The 20,210-nt window shown below is 53.8% G+C and overlaps 1 protein-coding gene across 7 annotated transcripts in view; it reads right to left on the minus strand.

The window, feature by feature from the left end:
- ZBTB46 (zinc finger and BTB domain containing 46) overlaps window positions 1-20,210 on the minus strand; it is an 88,676-nt gene that overhangs the window by 13,742 nt on the left and 54,724 nt on the right. For all 7 annotated transcript variants that reach the window (XM_034952101.3, XM_034952099.4, XM_034952102.3 and 4 more), the window contains one exon: window positions 19,314-19,598. In XM_034952101.3, the coding sequence (XP_034807992.1) occupies window positions 19,314-19,598 (285 nt within the window). The remainder of the gene's footprint in view (window positions 1-19,313; window positions 19,599-20,210) is intronic.

Genomic DNA, 20,210 nt, shown 5'->3' on the forward strand with positions numbered 1-20,210 from the left:
TCCCTCCACCCGCCCCGTCCAGGGCTCACACTCCCTCCACCCGCCCCGTCCAGGGCTCACACTCCCTCCACCCGCCCCGTCCAGGGCTCACACTCCCTCCACCCGCCCCGTCCAGGGCTCACACTCCCTCCACCCGCCCCGTCCAGGGCTCACACTCCCTCCACCCGCCCCGTCCAGGGCTCACACTCCCTCCACCCGCCCCGTCCAGGGCTCACACTCCCTCCACCCGCCCCGTCCAGGGCTCACACTCCCTCCACCCGCCCCGTCCAGGGCTCACACTCCCTCCACCCGCCCCGTCCAGGGCTCACACTCCCTCCACCCGCCCCGTCCAGGGCTCACACTCCCTCCACCCGCCCCGTCCAGAGCTCACACTCCCTCCACCCGCCCCGTCCAGAGCTCACACTCCCTCCACCTGCCCATACAGAGCTCACACTCCCTCCACCCACTCCGTCCAGAGCTCACACTCCCTCCACCTGCCCATCCAGAGCTCACACTCCCTCCACCCGCCCCGTCCAGAGTTCACACTCCCTCCACCCGCCCCGTCTAGAGCTCACACTCCGTCCACCCGCCCCGTCCAGAGCTCACACTCCGTCCACCTGCCCATACAGAGCTCACACTCCGTCCACCCGCTCCGTCCAGAGCTCACACTCCCTCCACCCGCCCCGTCCAGAGCTCACACTCCCTCCACCTGCCCCGTCCAAAGCTCACACTCCGTCCACCTGCCCATACAGAGCTCACACTCCCTCCACCCACTCCGTCCAGAGCTCACACTCCCTCCACCCGCCCCGTCCAGAGCTCACACTCCCTCCACCCGCCCCGTCCAGAGCTCACACTCCCTCCACCCACCCCGTCCAGAGCTCACACTCCCTCCATCCGCCCCGTCCAGAGCTCACACTCCCTCCACCCGCCCCGTCCAGAGCTCACACTCCCTCCACCCACCCCGTCCAGAGCTCACACTCCCTCCACCCGCCCCGTCCAGAGCTCACACTCCCTCCACCTGCCCCGTCCAGAGCTCACACTCCACCTGCCCAGAGCTCACACTCCGTCCACCTGCCCATCCAGAGCTCACACTCCCTCCACCCGCCCCGTCCAGAGCTCACACTCCACCTGCCCAGAGCTCACACTCCGTCCACCTGCCCATCCAGAGCTCACACTCCCTCCACCTGCCCCGTCCAGAGCTCACACTCCACCTGCCCAGAGCTCACACTCCGTCCACCTGCCCATCCAGAGCTCACACTCCCTCCACCTGCCCCGTCCAGAGCTCACACTCCCTCCACCTGCCCCGTCCAGAGCTCACACTCCACCTGCCCAGAGCTCACACTCCGTCCACCTGCCCATCCAGAGCTCACACTCCCTCCACCCGCCCCGTCCAGAGCTCACACTCCGTCCACCTGCCCATCCAGAGCTCACACTCCCTCCACCTGCCCCGTCCAGAGCTCACACTCCACCTGCCCAGAGCTCACACTCCATCCACCTGCCCATCCAGAGCTCACACTCCCTCCACCCGCCCCGTCCAGAGCTCACACTCCCTCCACCCGCCCCGTCCAGAGCTCACTCTCCCTCCACCCGCCCCATCCAGAGCTCACACTCCCTCCACCTGCCCCGTCCAGAGCTCACACTCCACCTGCCCAGAGCTCACACTCCGTCCACCTGCCCATCCAGAGCTCACACTCCCTCCACCCGCCCCGTCCAGAGCTCACACTCCCTCCACCCGCCCCGTCCAGAGCTCACACTCCGTCCACCTGCCCATCCAGAGCTCACACTCCCTCCACCTGCCCCGTCCAGAGCTCACACTCCCTCCTCCTGCTCCATAGGTTCTCACACTACAGCCAGTGTCCCCTCCCCTAATCACCCCTGGGCCATACAACTAGACACAGCCCCTATGCCCAGAGCCTGCTGAAATTACTCAAATCACACAATCCCAAACCAGCTTACCCTGCCTTGCCCGTTCCTCCCCACAGAAACCAAACAAGGCTCCGGCCTGCATTTCCCCCTCTTCCTCTGCCTCCTGACTGACCCTGGTGCTTCCCCATGTGCTGGTGGGCCTGCTATTCTGGAAATTGGTGAGTGTAACAAACTTCTTCCCTTTATGAGTTATTTCTGTGTCTGTGTGTCCTACGACACCAGATGAACACAAATCCCCAGGTGCCCTTAGATCACTGTCCTAGATCCTTTGCATCTCCAAATACATTTAGCAGTCAGTTTACTCACACACGCACGCGCACGGGCACTCACACACCCCTCTGCTGGGATCTTAACCAGAATTGTGCTGACCCAATACATCAACTTAAGGAGAGTCACATCTTTTTTTTTTTTTTTTTTGAGACAGAGTCTTGCTGTCGCCCAGGCTGGAGTGCAGTGGCGCGATCTCAGCTCATTGCAAGCTCCGCCTCCCGGGTTCCCACCATTCTCCTGCCTCAGCCTCCCGAGTAGCTGGGACAACAGGCACCCGCCACCATGCCCGGCTAATTTTTTTGAATTTTTAGTAGAGACGGGGTTTCACTGTGTTAGCCAGGATGGTCTCAATCTCCTGACCTCGTGATCCGCCCGCCTCGGCCTCCCAAAGTGCTGGGATGACAGGCATGAGCCACGGTGCCCAACGGAGATTCACATCTTAACAATAGTGAGTCTTCTCCTCCATGAACATAGTATCTCCCTTCATTTATCATTATCTTCTTTAATTTCTCCCAGCAATATTTTATAGTTTTCTGTGTAGAGGTCTTTGCATATTTTTTGTTTAATTTATTCCTAGGCATTCGATGTCCTATAAAATGAAACTCTGTTATTTATAGAAATACAATTGACTTTTGTATATTGAGTTTCGTACATTGGCTGTATATCCAGTATATTTGGTAAATTATCCTGTTAAAAATCTAAGTTTCTAGATTCTTTTGAATGTTATATATGCATAATCATGTCACCTACAAATGATGCTTTTACTTATTCCTTTCCATTCATTTCTTTTTCTTTTTTTTCTTTAGTAAAGACAGGGTCTTGCCATGTTGCCCAGGCTGGTCTTGAGCTCCTGAGCTCAAGTGACCCACCCACCTCAGCCTCCCAAAGTGCTGAGATCACAGGCATGAGCCACAGTGCCTGGCCCCTTTCATTTATCACTGTATTGCACAGCTTGGGACAAGGGGTGGGACTCAGGGAGGAGGGGGGCAAGGGAGGTTCCTGACACAAACATTAGGAAGGCAAGAGCTCTCAGGGGCAGCCCTGCACACACAACCCGGGCAGGATCTCCAGCCAACTCTGAATATAAGTGGTGACGATGGGCGTCTGTGTATCGTTCCCGTGCTCAGAGGCTAAGTCATCATGATTTCACAATTAACCAAAAGGTTAGTTTTTTTTTTTGTAGATACTTTTTGTCAGATTTAGAACATTTCTTTATACTCCAATTTGCCGATCTTTATCACAAAGGCTACTGAATTGTATCAAAAGTGTTTTCTGCATTTATTGAGGTGATATAGCGGGTTCTCTCCTTTATTCGGCTAATGTGGTGAATTATACACATTGATTCCAAACACTCACTTAACCTTGAGTTCTTGGAATGAGCCTGCGGACCGTGCAGCACGGTTCTTCCTCTGTCTCACTGGATTCAATTTGCTGGTATTTACTTTAATAGTTGCACATCTCTGCTGAGTGATAATTTCCTTTCTTGAAATGCCACGTCAGGCTCTGGGATCAAGACCATGCCAGCTTAGATAGGCTGGAGACTGTTCCCTTCTTCTAGTATTTGGAAGATATGTCTAACATTGGCATCATTTTCTTCCATTAAAATTGGAAAGAATTCACCAGTAAAGGCACTCGCCCTGAAGCTTTCTCTGTGGGAAGGCTTTAAAGTTATTAATTCAATTTTCTCAGCAGATCATAAAACTATTGAGCTCTTCCTATTTGCTCCAGTTTTGATAAATTCTGTTTTCCAGGAATTTTCCCATTTCCTCCAATGTGTCAAATATATTCGCATAAAGTTGTGTATAATAATCTTATCTATCCAATATCCGTTGATCACTTTTCACAGGAGTTATATCAGTTGTGTTTTTTTTTTTTTTTTTTTTTTGAGACGGAGTCTCACTCTGTCGCCCAGGCTGGAGTGCAGTGGCACAATCTCGGCTCACTGCAAACTCCACCTCCCGGGTTCACGCCATTCTCCTGCCTGAGCCTCCCGAGTAGCTGGGACTACAGGCGCCTGTCACCACACCCGGCTAATTTTTTTTAATTTTAGTAGAGATGGGGTTTCACCGTGTTAGCCAGGATGGTCTCGGATCTCCTGACCTCGTGATCCGCCTGCCTCGGCCTCTCAAAGTGCTGGGATTACAGGCGTGAGCCACCGCGCCAGGCCGAGTTATATCAGTTTTATTATCTTTTCAACACACTGGCTTTGGGCATTGTTCACTTTCGGTTTTGGGGTTTGCCCAGGCTGGAATGCAGCAGTGCAATCATAGCTCATTGTAACCTTAAACTCCTTGGCCTCAAGTGAGCCTTCCGACTTAACCTCCTGAAGTGCTGGGATTATAGGTGTACACCACCATGCCAGCTACACTGTTGATTTTTGTATGCCTGCTTTCTACTTCGTTGATAGCTTTTTTTTTTTTTTTTCAGATGGAGTCTCGTTCTGTCATCCAAGCTGGTGTGTGGTGCCATGATCTCGGCTCGCTGCAACCTCCGCCTCCCAGGTTCAAGCAATTCTCTTGCCTCAGCCTCCCGAGTAGCTGGGATTACAGGCACCCATCACCATACCCGGCTAATTTTTGTATTTTTAGTAGAGACAGGGTTTCACCATGTTGGCCAGACTGGTCTCGAACTCCTGACCTCAAGTGATTCACCCACTTCAGCCTCCCAAAGTGCTGGGATTACAGGCATGAGCCACCACACTCACCCTGGTATCTATTCTTTATTTCCCTTCTGTTACTTTCTTTGGGCTTAATTTGCTATGCTTTTTCTTCTTGACAAAGAAATTTAGAACCTTTCTTCCGTCCTAATATGTAACTAGAGCTGTAAGTTTCCCTTCAATATTGCTTTAGATGTGGGCCTAAAAGTTTTGATATGGCATTTTTTCATTATCATTCAGTTAAAAATATTTTGGCCAGGCACGGTGGCTCACACCTGTAATCCCAGCACTTTGGGAGTCTGAGGCAGGTGGATCACAAGGTCAGGAGTTCGAGACCAGCCTGGCCAATATGGTGAAACTCTGTCTCTACTAAAAATACAAAAATTATCCAGGCGTGGTGGCAGGTGCCTGTAATCCCAGCTACTCGGGAGGCTGCAGCAGGAGAATCACTTGAACCCCGGAGGCAGAGGTTGCAGTGAGCAGAGATCGCACCACTGCACTCCAGCCTGGGTGACAGAGCGAGACTCTGTCTCAAAAAAAAAAAAAAAGTTTATCATTTCCATAGGGATTTATTCTTTGACTTGAGGGTTGTGTAAACGTATACTATTTGATTTGCAAACATTTGGGGATATTCTAGTGTCTTCTTGTTACTGATTTCTAATTCCAGTTTGCTAAGGTCAGAGAATATACTCTCTGATTTCAATCCTTTGACATTTGTTGAACCTGAATTATGGCCCTGGTTGGTCTATTTTGGTAAATGTTTCCTGTCCATTTGGAATATCCTGCACTTTTGGTGTAACGTTCAAACTGGGCTAATTGTGCTGTTACAGCCAGTATCTCTATGAACACAGATGCAAGACTCAAACCAAACTGAATCCAATAATACAGAAAAAGAATAGTAGCTTGTGACCAGATGTGTTTATTTCCAGGAATTCAAGGTGAATTTAACATTTGAAAACTGTGTTCAAATCTTCTCTATCCTTACTGAGATTTTGTTTGCTGTTCTATCAATTACTGAGATAAGTGTTTTAAAACCCCCAATTGTAACTGTGAAGTTATCTCTTTTTTTAGTTCTGCCAGCTTTTACCTCATGTATTTTAAAACTGAGCTGTTGCCGGGCACAGTAGCTCACACCTGTAATCCCAGCACTTTGGGAGGCCGAGGCGGGTGGATCACCAGGTCAGGAGATCGAGACCATCTTGGCCAACATGGTGAAATCCTGTCTCTACTAAAAATACACAAAAAATGAGCCAGGGTGGTGGCACGCGCCTGTACTCCCAGCTACTTGGGAGGCTGAGGCAGGATAATTGCTTGAACCTGGGAGACAGAGGTTGCAGTGAGCCAAGATCGTGCCACTGCACTCCAGCCTGGGCAACAGAGTGAGACTTCTCTCAAAAAAAAAAAAAAAAAAAAAAAAACCAACTGAGCTGTTAGGAGCAATACGCATTAGGATTGTTATATTTACTACTGAATTGACTAATTATCATTATGCCAGTCCCTCTTGAGTAATACTTCTCAAAGTTTACTTTGATATTAAGATTGCTATACTGACTTTCTTTTTGGTTAGTGTTTGCTTGATTCATCTTTTTCTTTTCTTTTTTTCTTTTGTAGAGATAGGGTGTTGCTCCGTTACCCACGCTGGAGTACAGTGGCACAATCATAGCACATGGTAACCTCAAACTTTTGGGCTCAAGTCATCTCCTGCCTCAGCCTCCCAAGTAGCTTGAATCACTGGTGTGCACCACCAAACCCAGCTAATTATTTCTTTTAGAGATGGGGTCTTGCTAAGTTGCCCAGGCAGGCCTCAAACTCTTGGCCCCAAGTGATCCTCCCACCTCAGCCTCCCAAATTGCTGGGATTACAGGTGTGAGCCACTGTACCCAGCCAATAAACAGTTTTTAAAACCAGGCTATGTGTTTTGTTCATTTTTAATAATGTAATTATTGATGTGGCTGGTGTAAGGCTATCATCTTGTTTTTTATTTGTCCTTTATGCTTTTTGTTCTTATTCCTCCTTTCTTGCCTTCTTTCAAATTAATCACGTATTGTATCGGGCCATTCTTGCACTGCTATAAAGAAATACCTGCAACTGGATAATTTATGAGAAAAGAGGTTTGATTGGCTCACGGTTCTGCAGGCTCTACAGAAAGCGTGGTGGCATCAGCTTCTGGGGAGACCTTAGGGAGCTTCCAATCATGGCAGAAGTCGAAGAGGGAGCGAGCGTTTCACAGGACAGGAGCAGGAGCAAGACGGAGGGTCATGGGGGAGGTGCCACAGGCTTTTAATCGACCGGATCTTGTGAGACCTCACTATCATGAGGACAGCACTAAGGGGAGGGAGCTAAATCATTCATGGAAGGTCCCACCAGGCACCACGTCCAGCATTGCGGATCACAGTTCAACATGAGATTTGGGTGGGGACAGAGATCCAAACTGTATCAAGAATTATTCCATTTCTTCTCCTCACTGAGCCTTTGAATCACACCACTTTTCCTATTTTCAGTCATCACTCCTGTGACTATAAAGAGTCAGAACCACACGGCAGTTAACTCTCATCCACCCCACATGCTAATAGTGTCATATGTTTTGCTTCTATTTAGGTTTAAAAATCCCCCAAATTATAATTGTTGCTTTAAACAATCAAGATTATTTTCTATTACTCACACAGTTGCCTTATCTGGTGCTTTCTTTTCTCTTTTTCTTTTCTTTTTTAAATAAGAGACGGCCTTGCTCTGTCATCCAGGCTGGAGTGCAGCAGTGCAGCCACAACTCACACCAGCCTCGACCTCCTGGGCTCAAGCGATCCTCCCACCTCAGCCTCCCAAGTGGCTGGAACTACAGGCATGAGCCATTACACCCAGCTAATAAAAAAAAATTTATAGGCCAAGCACGGTGGCTCATGCCTGTAATCCCAGCACTTTGTGAGGCCAAGATGGGTGGATCACTTGAGGCCAGGGGTTCCAGACCAGCCTGGCCAACATGGTGAAACCGTCTCTACTAAAAATACAAAAAATCAGCTGGGCATGGTGGCTCACGCCTGTAATCCCAGCTACTGGGGAGGCTGAGGCAGGAGAATCACTTGAACTCGGGAGGCGGAGGTTGCAGTGAGCAGAGATCGCGCCATTGCACTCCAGCCTGGGTGACTGAGCGAGGCTCTGTCTCAAAAAAAAAAAAATTGTGATGAATATTTTTGTTGGGTATAGAGTTCCAGGTTGGCATCTTTTTCTTTCCAGTACTTCAAAGACGTCATTCATTGTCTTCTAGCTTCTGTAGTTTCTGGGAAAGTCAGCCATCACTGTTGTTCTTCTGAATGTTAAGCATTTTTTCCTCTGTTTTTTTTTTTTTTTTTTTTGAGACGGAGTTTTGGTCTTGTTGCCCATGCTGGAGTGCAATGGCTCGATCTCAGCTCACCGCATCCTCCACCTCCCAGGTTCAAACAATTCTCCTGCCTCAGCCTCCTGAGTAGCTGGGATTACAGGTGTGTGCCACCACACCCGGCTAATTTTGTATTTTTAGTAGAGATGGGGTTTCTCCATGTTGAGGCTGGTCTCGAACTCCTGACCTCAGGTGATCTGCCCACCTCGGCCTCCCATAGTGCTGGGATTACAGGTGTGAGCCACTGCACCTGGCCCTCTGGCTGCTTTTAAGATTTTTTTTTGTTTTTCTTTTGAGACGGAGTCTTGCTCTCTCACCCAGGCTGGAGTGCAATGGCGCGGTCTCGGCTCACTGCAACCTCCACCTCCCAGGTTCAAGTGATTCTTGTGTGTGCGTGTATGTGTGTGCGTGTATGTTTGTGTGTGCATGTGTGTGTGTGCATGTGTGCGTATGTCTGTGTGTGCATGTGTGTGTATGTGTGGTTGTGTGTGTGTGTGCGTGTGTGGCTTAGAGGCTTGGGGTGGGGGGCAGTTGTATGCAGAGGCTGGGGTCCTCCTCTTTGTTTCTTGCTTCTTGGGATTTTGCCCCTCAAGTCCCGGCTCCTCTGGCTGCCCCGAAGGACAATCTCTATCTGTACACTGCCGTCCGCTCAGGGTCCACTTCCTGCTCCAGGGTTTGGGAAATACGCCAGCAACACCACTGGGGTGAAGGGCAGCTCATCTGTGTTCTCTCTTCTCTCGAGGATCACAGCGTTGTCCCACCTGCACTGGCCCCCTTCCCGGGTAGGTTATGTGTGCGCGTTTCTTTTCTTTTTTGATACAGGGTCTCACTCTGTGGCCCAGCTGGAGTGCAGTGGTGGAATCATGGCTCACTGCAGCCTCGACCTGCTGTGCCCAAGCGATCCTCCCTCCTCGGCCTGCCGAGTACCTGGGACCACACGTGCACAGCACCACGCTCAGCTAATTTTAAACTTTTTCTGTAGAGACAAGGTCTCCCTATGTTGCCCAGGCTGGTCTTGAACTCTCAGGCTTAAGCAATCCTCCCGCCACAACCTCCCAAAGTACTGGGATTACAGGCATGAGCCATTGCACCCAGCCTGAAAACTTCATATGCTGAATGAATGTCTGTGTACTTTCAGGGGAAAGAATGTTAGAAGCAGGGATAAAGTCATACTGCTATCTATTCTAAAAATGTTCTTAGAGCCCTTATCATTTTACTATCTGCCACGAGCATATTTTTTTAGGTTCTATGGCACATGTCTACAATTTTTAAATTGTTTTCAAAAAGTTAACCAAACTCTTTCAGCAAAATGGTGCGGAGAGAATCTCTACAACCAGGCCTCCTTATCAACCCCCAAGACAACTCTCTCCCCGCTGGGCCCACCTGCTGCCCACCCTGGAGAGCAAAAGGCAAAGCTGTCATGCGGCCTCTGATGTACCTGCTTCAACAGCACTAGGGTGTGCCCTGCCCATGAACGCAGAGCCCAGGCGTGGACTAATCTCACAGTCAGATGCCACAAGTTTCTTCTGTCACGGTGCCCAGGTTGAGACATATCATCTCAGCCCCAACAGCTGAGAGATCCTTTTTTTTTTTTTTTTTTTTTGAGAGGGAGTTTCGCTCTTGTTGCCCAGGCTGGAGTGCAATGGCATGATCTCTGCTCACTGCAACTTCCGCCTCCTGGGTTCAAGTGATTCTCCTGCCTCAGCCTCTCAAATAGCTGGGATTACAGGCACCCGCCACCACGCCCAGCTAATTTTTCTATTTTTAGTAGAGATACGATTTCGCCATGTTGGCCAGGCTGGTCTAAAACTCCTGACCTCAGGTGATCCGCCCACCTTGGCCTCCCAAAGTGCTGGGATTACAGGCGTGAGCCACTGCACCTGGCCAAGAGATCCCATTTTGACCAACAACAAAAAAAAAAGCTTCATTTTCTCTACAACTGATATTAAAACTCCAACAGGCATTTGCATAAAGAGGCGTCTGGCAGCTCAGAAGGCACGGCCTGTGTGGACTGCTCTCCCAACCCTCACAGACGCCAGCAGAGCGCGGTCACCTTTGGTAAAATGCCCCAAACCTCACTAGAAATCCCACTTTTCTCCATCTTCAGAAACTCATCTCAGGAACATAAAGATTTGAGGAACCAGGGGAGGCTCCAGCAGATGGTTCCGGCTGCAGTGGAGATGGGGACCGTCCGGAAAGGGGATGGGCTGTTGGGCAGATGGTGGGACGCGTCTCTGGCCTGGGAGCGGGCTCCCCCGACACGCCACCTTCCCTGCCAGATGGCGCTTCTGGGTATTCCAGAATCTGGAATGGGGGATGCCTATCCCCCTCCTGAGCCCACCTGCTGCTCTGGGTCCCTGGAGCCCACCAAGTCCACAACCACTTGCTCTGAATAGAAAGCTGACATTGAACCTAATACGTCCGACGAGGACGGGCAAGGGCACCGCGGGGCGCTCTTTCTGAAAAGCAGCACATTCCCGTAATTCCACGCCGACACGTGGAGCGCCGCGCACATGCCAGGCACATACCGCCAAGGACGCCGTGGCAGGCTTTGTCTTTCGATCTCCCTAGAAAGTTGCTGGGTCGGAGCCACGTGGCTCCACTTCCCATGGATGGGGACATGTTTTCCCGCCCCTGAAAGCCCCCCGTCCCCACACGTTGGCAATCCCGCAGGATCTCGGTCATCTGAACCCCGTCAGGCAGAAGCTGGAGGTCCACCTGCCCCAGCTGCCCACCGGCTGGGCATGGAGATGCCTTCACCTGGCAGCAGCCGGCAGAGAACTCGAGAAATGACCACAGAAAGGCACACACCGGCTCCCAGTCACCGCTCTCCGCAGACATCCCCCCCCGACGCAGCTGTGCAGTCACCCAGTTCCCCTCCTGCTCCCACACACTTGAGAGCTCTCTCGCCTGGGCAGCTGCACCCAGCTGACCCCGGGACCCGGACGCCAAAGCTCCGGCCGCAGCACCGAGGTCAAAGCAAACGCCGGCTCCAGCGCACAGACCAGAGGCACCCGCAGTTCTGTCCCAAACCACTTCCAGCAGGGGAGGTGCCTTCGCTGCTGTCACTTGCTTCACAGAGCTCCTTAGCTGGCCTCAGGGTAAAGCTGTCAGTGCCCAAGGAGCTCCAGGCGAGGCCAAGCCGTCCTGGCACTGGCTGCCCCCAGGGCTGGGCAAGTCCATCCAGGCCTGGGCTGGAAGAAGACTCCTCAGGCATCCTGGACAGGCCACAGGCCCTGCAGAAACCCACCCTCATGCCAGCGGGAGCCAACTCTGGAAGAGGACTGTTTCGCCCAGCTCTCCACGCCATGAGAGGTGTCGATCTGGAACCAGAGACAGACAAGTTACAGACCGTCAGGATGGGATAAAAGCAGCAAGACTTCTAGGGTGGACACTCTGCTGCCCTCACTCACCTGGGACGTTGTCCAATCGCTACTAAGACAGCCTGTCAACAGCCATCTGGAAAGGAAGACTGCAATTAATTCTCAATAAAGAGACACTCAAAAATATATGCATTAACAAAACATTAACACCTGCCACCAAAACTATCCTGTGAGAAATGAGAAATGACTCGTGTGGGAATAGCAATTAATTTCAAAATCCAAAATGTGTGGTTAAGGCTGGGCGCCGAGGCTCATCCTAGCACTTTGGGAGGCCAAGGAGGCTCATGCCTGTAATCCCAGCACTTTGGGAGGCCAAGGAGGCTCATGCCTGTGATCCCAGCACTTTGGGAGGCCGAGGCAGGCGGATCACCTGAGGTCAGGAGTTCAAGACCAGCCTGGCCAACATGGTGAAACCTCGTCTCTACTAAAAACACAAAAATTAGCCAGGCGTGGTGGTGTGCCCAACGGGATACCCTATCCTGTAATCCCAGCTACTTGGGAGGCTGAGGCAGGAGAATCTCTTGAACCCCGAAGGTGGAGGTTGCAGTGAGCTAAGATCGCACCACTGCACTCCAGCCTGGGCCACAAAGCCAGACTCTGTCTCAAAAAAAAAAAAAAAGTGGTTGAGCTCTTGTTAAAGAATTTTTTTTTCTCCAGGGAGGCACACACCCCATGGCCCTTTCTTTATAGAAAAGACTCCGCGACTTCAGGCACAGGAAGGAGAACGCCTTCCACCAGGGCTCTGTGCGGCTCAGGCTGGGGCAGTGGAACGCCTTCCACCAGGGCTCTGCGCGGCTCGGGCTGGGGCAGTGGAACGCCTTCCACCAGGGCTCTGCGCGGCTCGGGCTGGGGCAGTGGAACGCCTTCCACCAGGGCTCTGCGCGGCTCGGGCTGGGGCAGTGGAACGCCTTCCACCAGGGCTCTGCGCGGCCCGGGCTGGGGCAGTGGAACGTCTTCCACCAGGGCTCTGCGCGGCCCGGGCTGGGGCAGTGGAACGCCTTCCACCAGGGCTCTGCGCGGCTCGGACTGAGGCAGTGGCCTCCGAGTCGGGGCTTGGCCAGAAACGTGCAGTGACCAGGCCTGGAAGGGACCGGCCACCACCACTGAGCTCTAGGAACTGATGTTTCCAACCCACTGCAACATGAATTGAATGTCTTTACATTAAGGGAAAAAAATTGCTCAAAATATAAAAGCCAATTCAACTTCATACAACCTGTTGCTGTGGGAGTGGAACAATTACTGTTGCAAAAGCGAATAACTCGGCTGACCTAAAATGGGTTTTCTCTGTACCTGGCTGAGTTGAGGGTGGGAGAGGAGGGCACATGGCGAGCAGGTGCCACCAAAGCGCCTCCTCGGAGGTGCCCGGGCTCATCTGGGCCGTGGCCACGCACACATGGGTGTCAGGGACACCACGCCCCAAGTGTTTGGCCCAGTTGCCCCAGACAAAGCTGGCCACCCTGGTGTCTTACCTGAGCTCGGGGAGGCTGTGCCGGCTCCCTGGGCTGGGTCTGGCGGTTCCCCAGAGCTCATCCTGTGGCTCTGAGGGTGGAGGGTGGAGGGGCTTCTGTTCTGCCATCGGCGACCCTCACAAGGGACCCAGGCCCTGGGAACACAGGAAAGGAGGAGTCTCACCCACAGGAACGCGCACCAGCTGCTGGGTTCTAGAGAGTTCCAGAAGCACCGACGATCTTCCCGGCATGCGGTGCGAGCCCGGTGATGCCCCAAGGGTCTCGCTGGAGTCAGGTGTTTCAGTGCTTTGATCAGCCGGCCAACCCCAAATGCCCGAGGTCTCCACCCGTGACTTCTCTGCGGTGTGTCTCTTTCCTAGGAGCCAAGTGATTCCAACAGAGGGTTTTGGTGGAGGAAGTCGGAGCGTGAACACCTCTGGACTGCAGAAATGCTCTCCTGATGAGAACGCCAAGGCACGCTGGCCTGGACCACCTGAAAGTGCAGTACCACGTCCACCAAATGCCCTTTGGTCGGCAACTGTTCATAATTCCAGTCTCGATCCAGAATCAAGTTAAAGTTCTCGATTCATCCTTTAAATACCACAGGGAAACAGTCTTTAAACCACAACCGAAACAAAGACAAGCTGCAACTGTTCTCTGCAAAAGACTCCTGACGCCCGGGCCCAGCCGCTCCGCCATCTCCACGGCCACCTTCTCCAGTAACGAGCTGGTCAGAAGCCGTCCCCGCAGGAAAGGACTGCAGGGAGCTGGGGTGAGCTTCACGGGAGGTGGCACCGCACCACCATGGCTGTCCCTAGAATCCTTGACTCTTTAAAAGAGTGAGGGGGGTTACACCAGCAACGCTCCAGCGGGGCTTACAGTCTCCTGTCCCCGGCCGACCGGCCGGCGGCGCATCCTCGGCTTGTCAGTGTGAAGTTGGCTTCCTCGTGCTGTTTGGAGACACGAAGGCAGCACACACCTCAAGGCCCCAGGAGATGAGCGCCAGCCCAGCACAACTTGTGGGCAGCCATGTTCTGAGCCTAAATGACAGTTTTCATGGTTTCTACTGGGAGAACAATGTCTAGTAACAGAGAGGAGGCCCGCCTACTGCTGAAAAAGGAATAAAAGTAAGCACGAAGTTCAACAGAATCGAATGAGAAGTACGGCAAGTCGTCTGACAGGGATGTCAGAGATTGATGGTCTAGTAATGAAACTGCCATCCGTTTAATTTAACAGTCAAGCCAAGGTTACTGGTCCTACAAATCCAAGGAAACTAGTTCAGTTTTTCTAGAATGTTCCAGAACCCATCCCCAAAGGCCCTCTGAGTGTCGGCTGCTCTGTGCTGCTGGCCTGCTGCCTGCATATTTAATGGGTCTCTAAATTCAGAAATCTGCCACCGCCATCCCATTCTTGTGCAGAATTGCCACGGCCGGAAGGTGTTTGTTGAACCACAGCGCATTCATGACGAGGAGAACCGGGCAGGCGGTGGGATCCCCACCCGGCACCCCGCACCGCAAAGCGGCAGTGGACACACAGTGAGGACCGCCGTGTCCCCATTTCCTGCACGATGCGCCAGGCCACGGGGAGGTACACTCGACAGGACACCCTAGAGACCACGCTAACAAGAGGCCCAGCCCTGGAAATGCTCATCGCCTGCACCCAGCACATGGAGATGGTCGCAAGTCAGGACCGGCCACGCCCGGCACAGCAGCCACGCCCCTAGAACCACAGCAGGGGCCATATCAGCAGGAGGTCACAAGTCAGGACCGGCCACGCCCGGCACAGCAGCCACGCCCCTAGAACCACAGCAGGGGCTACTCGCCCTCCCAGGCCCCCTTCAGAGCTGGCCTGAGTTGAAGCTGCGTTCCTCCCGCTCTGAGGGCAGGGTACTGGGGACCCTCGCCCAGCCGAGGCCGCTCTTGTCTTCTTCTCTCTTCCGACAGGGAGCGGAGGAGAGGAGCCGGCGGCCCCCGGGGCTCAGGGGCGCATTTCCAGAGCTGCAAGATGGCGGGGGGGCTACGCCACAAGCTGCAATGAGCTGCCCCCACTCTCCGACCCCCACAGTCACCCCCACATTCAGCAATGGGAGGACACGGCTCTGCGTCCATGACCCTCCAGAAGGAGGGGAGGGAGAGAGGGGCGCCACGCGGTCCCGCCGGGCCTGGCGCTCATGCACGGTGTTGAGAGACTTAGAAGTCCGTGAGTTCAACGCTTCAGATCAGCAGACGGCGTCAGACCCCGAGGCTCAGTTCTCTCCCCCGATCAGCGTCCGGCCAGTGGGGCTACGCCATGAACTCTGAGGCGCTCCTCCGCCGCGGCAGCCCCCCCAGACGTCAGGCCCCCGGACCCCACCTTCAAATCACACCGAGGCGCCTCGGCTAAGGCTTCCCTGGACGCAGGCGCTGGTGTCCACGGTTTACTCCCGCGCGGATTCCACGGGACCACCTGTCGGGGACAGAATACCTATGGCAGTGAGGGAGGACCACAGAACTTTGGAAAATCCAAGTTTTTTCTGAGTATTTCCATTATTTACCTCAGTGCATGCCGGAAACAGGCAGGGGCCACACAGGATGCCAGAAAATTACGTTTTAAAATAACCTGTCCCCCGCCGAGTTCTACAGCCACTCTGCTGGGCAGGCGTCTGGGGCATCCAGTTCACAGCCCGACAAGCGAAGGATGCTGACAACTTCTAAACCGTGTTTACAGAAAACAAAAGGGCAAATTCTTTTTTTTTTTTTTCTGACGAGTTTCGGTCTTGTTGCCCAGGTTGGAATGGCATGATCTCGGCTCACTGCAACCTCCTCCTTCCAGGTTCAAGCGATTCTCCTGCCTCAGTCTCCCAAGTAGCTGAGATTACAGGTACCCACCACCACACCCGGGTAATTTTTTGTATTTTTAGTAGAGACAGGGTTTCGCCATGTTGGCCAGGCTGGTCTTGAACTACTGACCTCAGGTGATCCACCTGCCTTGGCCTCCCAAAGTGCTGAGATTACAGGTGTGAACCATCATGCCTGGCCCAAAAGGGCAAATTCTTACAAGAGAAATAGAAAATTTAGAATATTAAAAATGAGGCTAGAACTTAAGAGAAATAACAAAAGACCCACCAGCCAACTTCACCTGGAATTAGTCACAGATGAACTAAAAACTGAGTGAGATGGGGTCAGGTGGGGTGGCTCACGCCTATAAACCCGGCACTTTGGGAGGCTGAGGCAGGCAGATCGCCTGAGCTCAGGAGTTCGAGACCAGCCTGGCCAACATGGTGAAACCCCGTCTCTACTAAAAATGTAAAAATTAGTGGGGTGTGGGGGCATCCACCTGTAGTCCCAGCTACTTGGGAGGCTGAGGCAGGAGAATTGCTGGGGCCCGGGAGGCAGAGGCTGCAGCGAGCTGAGATAGTGCCAATGCACTCCAGCCTGGGCAAGAGAGCGAGACCCTGTCTCAAACACACACACACACACACCCAGGAGTGCGGGGTGTGCCCTCACCCCACCTTCAGGATTTAGGACACACTCAGGATGCAGAGGACACAGCACTCTCACTGCAGGGAGAGGCCCTGGGAAAAAGCCAGAACCACTCAAGGTCCCAGCCTCGGGCTCCGCGGCCACTCCCTCCACGTGCTCCGGGGCTCGCTTCCGGAACGGAAGGGCCCAGAACAGAAAAGCCCCGAGGAGGAAGGGGAGAAACTGCCAGGGCCACCGAAGCCGAGCTGGGGTGTGTGTTCCCCAAGGTCAGACCTGGCACCACAGGGCCCACAGCTCGTACGCCGCGGGTGAAATCGACATCTTCTGCCAAGCCGTGCCCTCCGACCCCATCTGCTGCACACACAAACCACCAAAGGCTTCATGGACGGAGCCACACCCAGGGAGGGCTGTCAGACGCAGAAACAGTAGAAAAAGCACAAACAAATTGTTTCCCCTCAGTCCAATGGCTTTTTTTTTTTTTTTTTTTTTGAGACAGTGTCTCACTCTGTCACCCAGGCTGGAGGGCAATGATGCAATCATGGCTCACTGCAGCCTCAACCTCCTGGGCTCAAGCAATCCTCCCACCTCAGCCGCCTGAGTAGCTGGGACTACGGGCACAAGGCACCATCATGCTTGGCTAACTTCTTGTAGGGATGGGGTTTCCCCACGTTGCCCAGGCTCCCAAAGTCGTTCTTAATGACCAAGACGCACCAGCTGTACCTGGGGTGCTGCAAAGGAACTGGGTGTGTTGGGGTCCCTGCCGTGAATGAGTGTATACGACTGTCTGAGAGATCCACAGGAAACAGCACCCAAGCCCCTCATGTGAAAAGGCGCTTGGAGGGGAGGGTAGTGAGGGAGGCCCGGGATCCCCCTCCGACCACACCCACGGGCATGCGCCGCTGGCCGCACCCAGCCTGTCCCTCCTGACGCCCACGAAACATGCCCAGCGCTCCATCTGACCGGCTGGCCGACTGCAGGATGCCCACATGCCCTGCCACCGCCTCCTGGACCTGGAAAGGCCCCAGTACCCCAGGGTTTGCTCAAATCCAACCATTTCAGCTGACAAGTACACTTTTGCATTTGAGAGGGGACGGGGCCAACATTTTGGAGCATAAATCACACACTCTGCCTGCACCGTGTTTGATATTTTAGAAACGCTATTTTGTTTGAATTCACAACAGCTGTGTAAGTGGCACACCCGCCCCCCCCACCCCAGTTTTTCAGATGTGGGAAGTGAGGCCTCAGGATGTCTGTGACAGCCCAGCACCCACAGCTTGTCCCGTCTGTGCAGTGCTCAGCCCTGAGCCTCACTTTCAGGGCCAAGACCCTTCGACGGCCACGGCTCCTCACTGAGTACACGGAATAAAGGGAAGGTGAACACCACTTTCCACATGTAGTCTTTATTACCCACAAACAGTTGGCATCAGTGCTCACACCAACGCGAAAATTCGAAAGAATATTTTAGTGCTTATGAAAACAAAGTTGTAAAAATATTGTTTTTTAGAGCAGCGTAAAGAAACAGAGAAACAGATATACTTCCCAAATCCCAGCATCAAGGACAGCTGGCACGTTTCCTTCCTTCACTTCCCTCAATACTCAGCAAACAATGTGTCCACACCACTCAGCACGCCTGGACCCCAGCCGCGGAGGTGGGGGCATCTCATGCCGGACTCGCTCCCTCCTCCCCTGGAGAGAAACGGGAGGCGCCTCACTCACTCTCAGCCGCATGCTGAGTGCCAGCTATGTGCTAGGTGCCAGCACCAGGCCTTGCCCGGGGGCCCACATGAGCGCGAGACCAGAAGGCAGCTGGCTGGGGGCTGGCTGCGGTGGGTTTTTTTTTTTTTTTTTTTTTTTTTTTTGAGACAGAATCTCCCTCTGTCGCCCAGGCTGGAGTGCAGTGGCGCGATCTCAGCTCACTGCAAGATCCGCCTGCTGGGTTCACACCATTCTCCTGCCTCAGCCTCCCGAGTAGCTGGGACTACAGACGCCCGCCACCACGCCCGGCTAATTTTTTGTATTTTTAGTAGAGACGGGGTTTCACCGTGTTGGCCAAGATGGTCTCGATCTCCTGACCTCGTGGTCTGCCCGCCTCAGCCTCCCAAAGTGCTGGGATTACAGGCGTGAGCCACGGCGCCCGGCCCCTTTGTTTTTTTAAACTCCGAAAGCTGAATGCCCCCGTCTTGTCAGGAAGTCAGTCAGTCTGGGGTGAGCCCGACACGCAGCAGTGGCTGAACTTTTGGCCACATCTCGGCAGGCGCGTCGTCGTTTGGATTCAGCTGGGGACATTTACGTTTTAAACACAACCTCCGACGCATCTTTAAAAGTCACACGCCACCAGCATCATCCAGCGAAGGCAACGCAAGGCGAGGCCCCCAAGTGCAATCGGCTCGCAGCGGCCGCCCCCATCTCCCTTGCGCGAAACGAGTCTCAGCACGAAGGCGACAGAGGGGCCGGCAGGGGGCGCCCGAGCCCGTCTCTGGAGCACAAAGACCCCCGGCCCCTGCGCAACCCGGACGAGCTTGCATTCAGCCAATGACTCCTGTGAGAAACATTCCAGCAAGCACTCGGCTGCTCCCCTGCCCGCCGCGCTCACAACCGCGTCCATTCCCTCCTCACTCTAAAGCCAGCCCCCCGTGGACCTGAGAGGCCAGTCCAGGCTGTGACGCCGCACCCTCACCTCCCGCAACAGGGAGGTCAGCAGGCGGCCGAGCAGCAGGGACAGAGACCCTCAGCCTCATCTCGTCTTGGCCCGGGATCTGCAACCCTCAGCCTTCAAAACCACACCAAAGCCAAGCGGCCCCCAGGGCCTGCACTTACGGGACAGCGAGTGGGCCCCTCTGGGCAGGTATTCGAACAGCAGGGAGCCGTCATCCCCCAGCACGTCGGCCTTCAGCGACAGCAGGCTGTTCTTACTCATGAGCGCCGCGCGCAGGTTGGCCACCGCGGTGGCCTGATGCAGGGCGTCGTCCTTCTCCGGGGTGAGGGGAGGGCCCAGATAGCTGGCTTCTCCTCCCAGGAGACCCTCCTCCACCTGTGCATAGAGCTCGGCCCTCTCTCCTCGGCTGTCGGAGCTGCTGGCTTCGGTGACGGACAGGTCCGCATCTGGGGACAGAGGGACACACGTCAGAAGACACGGGTCGTTCCCAGACTCTCCAAGTGGGACAGGTGACACATTTAGAAGGACAGCGACCAGCTTCTGCCTGAGCTACAGAGCAGCATCAAGTCCAGCCCACCCTGGGAGCCGGGCACCTGCCCCAGCAATGCAGCAGCCTCGGCCGAGCCCGGCCTTTCCTGCCCGCCCAGGTCCCATGGCTGCGGTGGAGTCTCAGCCAAGGCTTTGGAGGACGGCTCAACTCAGAACAACGGGGTTGCCCTCCCTGGACGAGGCACTGCAGACCTGGTACCTGCTCTGCTCCAGGGCCGAGGGCCTGAGAGTCAGAGGCTCCTGGGGCGGCAGTATTTCCATCTCGCAAAGACGAGGAGAGGCTCAAAATGGATCAATGACGTTAGAGCTAAATCTATAAAATTCTTAGAAGAAAATCCGCATGATCTCAGATTTGGCAATAGGTTCTTAGATACAAAACCAAGCACAAGCAACAAAATAAATTGGACTCATCAAAATTAAATGTCTGTGCTTCAAAGGATACTACCAAGAAAGTGACGCCGGGTGCGGTGGCTCAAGCCTGTGATCCCAGCACTCTGGGAGGCCGAGGC

This window comes from Pan paniscus, chromosome 21 (genome assembly GCF_029289425.2).
Source record: "Pan paniscus chromosome 21, NHGRI_mPanPan1-v2.0_pri, whole genome shotgun sequence".
In the NCBI taxonomy this organism is placed as follows: Eukaryota; Metazoa; Chordata; class Mammalia; order Primates; family Hominidae; genus Pan; species Pan paniscus.